General features: G+C 41.8%; 1 protein-coding gene across 2 annotated transcripts in view; it reads left to right on the plus strand.

Annotated features, from left to right (window-relative positions):
• The first annotated feature begins 5,866 nt into the window (after positions 1-5,866).
• The window catches only part of caly (calcyon neuron-specific vesicular protein), a 9,477-nt gene continuing 7,843 nt past the window's right edge, over positions 5,867-7,500 (plus strand). Inside the window, exon 1 of one of the 2 annotated variants that reach the window (XM_031562603.2) lies at positions 5,867-6,009. Coding sequence is in view for 1 of the 2 variants with exons in the window: in XM_031562602.2 (XP_031418462.1) it covers positions 6,131-6,167 (37 nt within the window). In the remaining variant the exon portion in view is untranslated. Of the gene's footprint in view, positions 6,010-6,057; positions 6,168-7,500 lie in introns of those variants that run through there. The other variant, XM_031562602.2, reaches the window with a different exon arrangement.

Raw genomic sequence — 7,500 nt, forward strand, 5'->3', positions numbered from 1 at the left:
ATCCATTTTAGTTGGATTCATGAATGCGGTGACTCCTACCAAACACCCCCCTCTCTCTCAAATGATTTAATGCTCTGTTAAACCACCATATTGTTGTTGGTTTCTCATGGGAGAGGTTCATTTGATAAGTACACGCAGTCAAGAGTTCGGAATCCCAAGGTCATCCAACACATCAGGTGCATTCGAAGGAGGAGGTTCTCCCCCTGCCGAATGAGAGCGGGGAGAAATACATCAGCTGGCACCACCACACCGCGACCAGCACCTCCCTGTGTCGGTGTGTCCTGGGGCTTTTTTGGTTTGGAGAGAACATTGCCAACACAGTTCATTTCCTACCAATAGGTCTATTTTTAAGATCTTTATAAAAATCTTAATTTCACACAGCCTTGGCTACATCGTAGGTTTTGCTAAAGCTTTGTACACCGTCAGACCTGAACAACCATATCACATACAATATCTGCCATGTACACATTAAGAACAAATTAAAAGATTAAAAAAGGTTACTAAAAACAGATGGCAGTGTGGGAAATAACCGTAGGGGATTTCTGGGCATGTCATTGTAGTCTCCTGCACTAAATAATCGATCTCAAGGGGGTCATTGCTGAGGACCAATCAGCCGTCCTCTGGGACCCCTTTTCAGCTTGTGTTTGTGGCGACACCCCTGTCTGGGTGTGCCAGGTTTAGATTTAGATGTAAAAGATTTAGATGCACAAGCACATCTGAACATACCCGTGGCTAAGCTAGTGGGCTTAACTAGAAACAGAAAACAATGCATTTCTGTTGTCCCTTTCATCTCAGAATGCTTGGAAGTGCGTGTTTAAAAGCTAGAACAATATTTTTTTATATTTGGCTAAACTTGAGTAGCCTATTCTTTTTTTAGTTTCTTAGTTCTTTAGTTTCACGTCTATCAGCTTGATTATTTGCGCGTCTGCAAATACCTGAGGGTCCACATGACGTAGATGTCATCATCAGAGGGTGTACCCACAGCTCTATGCGGACGTCCGTGTACCCTCCGATTTTTTGTGTACATATGAGGGGGGTCTGCATGGCCACTACGCTACAAGAGCATCAACTGCGGACTAAAAGCGGACTAAAAAGTATAACAAGAACAACTAGGCGTCTGTGGTCTCCGCAACTGTCCGTCCGCACATCTACAAGCAAGTGTATTCAAGGCCTATGGTTGCTGAACAGGACAGTTTGACAGTTTTTGATTGCATCAAATTAGCCTCATTATGTGTTGGACTTCATGTTGAGTTTAGTTGCAAAACCCTACACATACAGCTGTCCACCCCAGGATGAGTGGTCCAACTGATTTGAGGACATTGTCATTCATCAAATGCCTATACATTATATTTGTGTTTGTTCTGTAAATTAAACTGTATTTGGCAGAGGAAAGGTGTAGGTTGTTTGTCACAAAATATTGGCATTCAGCTTCGTACAATCTTTTTGTAAATGACAAATGAAAAAAGAGTTAAATCACTGTAACTCTAATCTAACACTATAAAATATTGGTCCCCTTGCCGATCCCAAATGCCCCCTCTGTCATTGGACCCTGCAGCCAGTCCTGGTGTGTGTGGTGTGTGTGTGTGTGTGTGTGTGTGTGTGTGTGTGTGGTGTGTGTGTGTGTGTGAGTGCGTGTGTGTGTGTGTGTGTGTGTGAGTGCGTGTGTGTGTGTGTGAGTGCGTGTGTGTGTGTGTGTGTGTGTGTGTGTGTGTGTGTGTGTGTGTGTGTGTGTGTGTGTGTGTGTGTGCGTGTGTGTGTGTACACGCGTAAGCCGGTACATACACTACAGCGATACTTAATTGGAACTAGTGAATCACTGTCCCGTTGACCCTTTTAGTGGAAACTACAGCAATACTTTTAAATGTGTAATGGGTAATATTACTCTAAGTTATGAATTCAGATAAGTGATTCACTGCCCTGTCTGTGTTTATCAGTAGGACGTGCGTCTGGACAGTGCCTGGAAATAGGGTTTTTTTAAAAGTGTGATCCACTTCTTTCTCTCTTAGGCAGCATCATTTCATACATGCCTAGAGTGAGTCTCCTGAGCATCATGGGATAAAATAAGGCCCACAGCATTCATGTCACCAGTATAGGCAAGCACTGATGAGAGAAGGATGCACTTAGTGGAATCATGCCACTTTTTCTTCCTTTTTTTTTAGCTTGGCCAGAGAAAAAAAAAAACATTCTATTAATAGAGTAGAGAGTACACTGGGTGGCTGTTAACATGAAAAATAGGATGATGACACAGGCATTTTAATTTCTAACCTTTTGTTCTGAATTTAAAAAAAAACAGCATTTTGTCTCAGATGAGTGATTTATGGTGAATAAGAGGAGTTTGAATATGAGTTTGAATAAAAGACCTGTGAGATTTTCACACTTCAGTCCTTCCAAGCATTACAGTGTAAGGTGTAATAAACATTTATATCTTGCTGGCTGGTAAAATAGGCTATGTAGTGTGATCTATTCTCTTTCTTGTAAAAAAAAAATAAGATAATAAAAATAATAATTGCAATGCTGTTTATGTTTGTAACAATGAACATTCATAGATAAACATTCACAGCTTTATGAGACCACTAATAACAACACTCACAATAGCTTAAGAATGAGCTTTCCCATGTAAGTCTCGTATCAATGCTCCAGCACGTGTGGCTGTAGCTACTGATGGCATTGTAGAGTAGTGCTTAGCCTCACGGCTCAGTCAAAGCCTGAATGAGACGAACGGTGACGTAGGAGGTCGCTGCGTCGCTGACGGGAGGTGTGAGCTGTAAGCTGAGAGGCATAAACAGACCTGACCTGGTCTTACCCTAGCGTGTTCTGTCAAAAAAAGAGAGAAATGGTCCAGGTACGATTGTAGCGGACGTTGAGTAGACATTATGTATGAAAGAACTGTGGCGGTGAACGATGCTCTTTCCGGGGTTGGATGCTAATGAACTTTGAGAGAGAATTACACATGAAACCCTGGAATGATACAAAACACTTCAGAGTGTAGCGTCAATAACTGATAGCAAAACGTCTGTGATTTTTGCTGTTACATTTGGTTCATACCCAATGTTTGACTTCAGACACTTTTTAAAGGACAAAGTCTGACTTTAGATACTACAGACACAGCTAGTCGACTTCTTAACCCAGACTGAACTTGATGGCATTAAAACTAAAGCCACAGTTGTCCTGTTTCTATTTCTGTGCCCCCGTGTCACAAGTATAGACTCACATTAGTGCAGATTTAGGTTGTGTCCTAACATAGTAACACCTGCTGCCGCAAAAAGCAGGAGGAGACAGGGTAGAGGGGAACATTTTGGATTAAGGAAAAAGACCAGGTAAAGTGTATGATGTAAAGTGTATTACCTTTATGCTGTGTATTATTTACTGATTTATTTCAAGTCAATGTCCATATGATGATCCCACATGCCAAAATTGTAGTCGAGTATGCTTTGTTGACATTCTGCCATCTAGTGGCATAAATGATAATCACATGTTTATTCCAGGGGTCGTGACTTTCATTTCCCAGCCATATTCACAGGCAACCCTACTTTGTAACACAGCTCATATTAGCTGTCTGTAAAATTTGAAACTTCAATCATCTAATATCTCATTTCACTAAAACAGCTCATCAAAAGAGTGAGGTCTGTGACAAAATACCTTGTTTGCGTTTTTGGATATAAATCTTTGTGTAGGCATACCTCTTGACACTAGATGGCAGCGTTGCGCTCGATTCTTTGTGTAGAAAGGAGTTTCATGGGAACTTCATGGAAAATCAATTTTCCCACGTCTATCTCATTTCTCCTAAACATATATCCATGATTCTTACAATAAGCGTCAGATTTGTCATTTTACACCGCACAGAAAAAGCTGACGTGAGTGTGAGTGTTGCTATAGCCTTTCGATTTTTACCACAGAATGTTTCAAAGATAATACATACATTGGATCTAGTTATTATTACTGAATTGCTCTCGTGTTTGAACAGAGGCCAAGTAAAAGCCATCAATTCCCTCTGCAGTTTTGAATGCATTGTAATTGTTGGCCTCCGTTTCTTTTCATTTGTTCACAAGAGCTGGAATCTGATCACAGATATGTTTATACTCATCATTCTGTTTTTAACATGTCACTGGGTAACACACGGTTTGTGGCTTATCCCCACTTTCTCATCTTTAGTGGGCGAAAAGAGAAACTAATTTAACACGGCCAACCTTTACGTTCTAATAATTTTTTTTACAAAAAAACAAGTAAAACCAATCTACCAAGCTCTATAATTTTGGCTGAATAATAGCCGCGCCATCTTCTAGGCCGCCTCCCCTTCCCCTTCCCCTCGCTCTCACTCGGCGACGAGTCCTCTTTCTTCTGTGGACAAAGCCCCCCCTTTGCCTCCAAAGCCCATAACCTAATTGATTCTCATTTTCATTATATTCACCCGGAGCCTCTTTTGTGTCTCTCGGCTGGGGGAGAGTCAGGGAAGGCGAGTAGCCTGCTTCCCCCACTGAGCTCGTCTCCGACGGCCCTGTTAAAGACACGGAGACGGAGGCCGGTCTTTGAAGGCGCTGACGCCACGAACGAAAGGTCAAATTAATAAATGTTTGAGCTTGGTCGAAGAGAGCAGTGGAGAATAGTAAAGTATGTGAGATGTTGCGTTTTTGTGTGTGGTTTGAGGTCGTCAGCATTGTACAGCCTGATGAGTTTTGTTGAATCCAGCGGTAGCTAGAACCAGTGAGGGGTCCGCTTTGGTGACATGGAGTAGTTCTCTTTTTTCTGTCCACTCTCCCTTTGATGTTCATAGGCCTGAAACGTTTCCCCTGTCAAGAAGCCTCTCTCTCTCTCTCTCTCTCTCTCTCTCTCTCTCTCTCTCTCTCTGTTTGTGTATCTACATAGGTGCCTTTGTCAAACTTTCCTTTTCACTCTCATCTTCTACTATGTGTGTGTGTGTGCGCGCATGTTTCTGTGTTTTCCTTAAGTGTGTCTGTCTATTGAACCACACCTTTAAATGCAGTTATTTTAGTTTGTTGCTTTATTTGCCCTGACTCACACCCAGTTCCACTCTTCCAATGTATAGACTGAAGTCACGACTGTAACACACTGAAATATATATTCCTGTGATGACTGGGCCAACTTCAAAAGCAAGGCCAATCATTCTGCCTTGAATACCAAAGAACTGACAGCACAATGGAAGCTTTTGGTTAATTTCAGTTAGGCCTCATTTTGAAGGTCTGGATAATTGCAATGTAAATATTCATTTACGGCTGTATTAGAAGGTAGCCTACATGTTGATGAACTGTTATCTTAACATCCTACAAACTCATAGTTCATACAAGAATGCCAATGGGCTGCAGCCTATCTAAAGATTTTGTATTTATTGATGGTAATGATAAAAAGGGGGAAATAAAACACCAACAAAACCCAACAACAACAATAATAATTATAGCAACAACAACCATAATTATAATTTATTTGTTATTATCATCATTATTGTTATTATTATTGGCTTAATGGTTGGTGTTTTACGAACACAAATAATAATAATGATCGTTTTACTCATGTTACTGTTGCCTTTATAGCTTGTACAGGGTGGGAAACAAGTTTGTAAAATTAGATCTTTGAAGCCCTTAAATATTTCACTTAGATGCCCAAAACACGATGATTCGTTTTATTATCTACCTGCCTAATATTTCGTACTATATTGTAACCTATTAATTGGCTTGCAGTTTATAGAGGCTGGCTATATATGTTGGCTGAAATGGTATTCGTGGGCATGACCAGTTATTGTTATCTTTAGGGGATTAATTGATAGAGGCATACAATTAATTAATTTCGCGTCAACCCCACCCCGCAACATTTGTTGCGCAATTTACATCATATTGGGGCGACAGTTTCCTGGAAGATGCTGCGACTGTTATCACGCTGGCGCAGGCTCGAGCTCTGAACCAGTCATCTCCACGGTAACCAGTCTCCGCTCGCGTCGTCCTGCTATTCGTCAGCATCCAATACGCACCACCGCAAAGACTATCGCCTGTATTTTCGGTAAGTAGCCCATCTTTCTAATTTTTTTATAAGTACATTTAATGTGGATAACTAAAAAGAGGGAATTCACCATCTCGTCATCGCAAACTGATCATCCGCTTAATGACTGGCTTTTTTCATAATGAGCTCGATAGCAGGGACCACAGGAAGGATTTCAGGTTTCCCATTTTTTCGTGAATGAAAATCTATCACATTTGAAAATATGGTATTCATCTTGTGAAATGCTCAATGGATTTACTTAAATGTTCGACTAAAATATATAAGGTGTAGACTACAGCATTAATCGCAATTCCATACGGGGCATTTCGGCTGAAAAGGATTTTCAATGTTGCCTTTTTCAGGCAGAATTCTTTATTAGACAACGATAATATCAGTGGAAGAAACTGAATGAAGCTATTTATGATTTTGTTAACGATCATCAATACGCTACGAGGGGAAATTGGCTACAATAGCTTTTAGAACCGCAATTCTACGTATAAAAAAGGCGAGTGAGAGTGTGGCGTTGTGTTGAAATGAATAGGAACGGACGGTCAGGTGAGCAGCGGAGAGATGTACCCCGCTCAAGCCGTAGCCTACAGCCGCGTTTGTTATCGTGACGTTCCGCCGACAATGTCCATCATTCGCCGCATCAATCCGCAGCTACAGTATCAATGCGGTAAGCTATTCAGAGGAATAGCGCGTTGTAGTGCTCCTGTATCCTTGAGGACACCGGGCCACTTTGGTGACCATTTGTAGCCTATAGAAAGCACTCTAGGCACGCCTCCGTGTCATCCTCTAATTGCTTCACTTATCATCATCCCCGTTAACATTTTTAAAGAAACGAATCAACGCATAGACGTCTTTTAATAATAAAATATTTTAAAGTGTCAGAACACTTGCTAGATATACCTAGTCCCCTGTTATCTTTTTACTTCCTCGCCTCTCCATCTGCATCACAGCCTCTCTCTCTCTTTTTCTCCCTCTCTATCTCTCTCTCTGTCTCTCTCTCTCTCTCTCTCTCGGTTGTTTATCTCTTGTGTTTTCTCAGTCTGTAGAGCAATTTTGGCCTGCTGCCTAAACTCGCTTTGCATTGCCAATTAGCTCAGTGACTAATCACACCCACGTCTGTGTCACCCCAGCACCCGCACACACGGGTGGGCAACTGATGAGCACTGTTGCCCAGGCTGAGCGCTTCTCCAGGTCAGCTAATAGAGAGCTGTGTGGGTCTCAATTGAGTCAGCTGTCTTAACGATACCTGGGGTTATAAAGGTGTGCACGTGTGCGTGCTACACGGCTCTGAAGTTCAGTTGTCTTTTGAGGCAGTGCAATCTGTGCCAACACACACACACACACACACACACACACACACACACACACACACATACACACACACACACACACACACACACACACACACACACACACACGTGTGCACTCACACACCCACAGAGACCACAGGACACCCTTGACACACTTGCCCAGAATAGAGAAATACATATGAAAGGTTGTATA

Source organism: Clupea harengus, chromosome 24 (assembly GCF_900700415.2).
Source record: "Clupea harengus chromosome 24, Ch_v2.0.2, whole genome shotgun sequence".
Taxonomy (NCBI): domain Eukaryota; kingdom Metazoa; phylum Chordata; class Actinopteri; order Clupeiformes; family Clupeidae; genus Clupea; species Clupea harengus.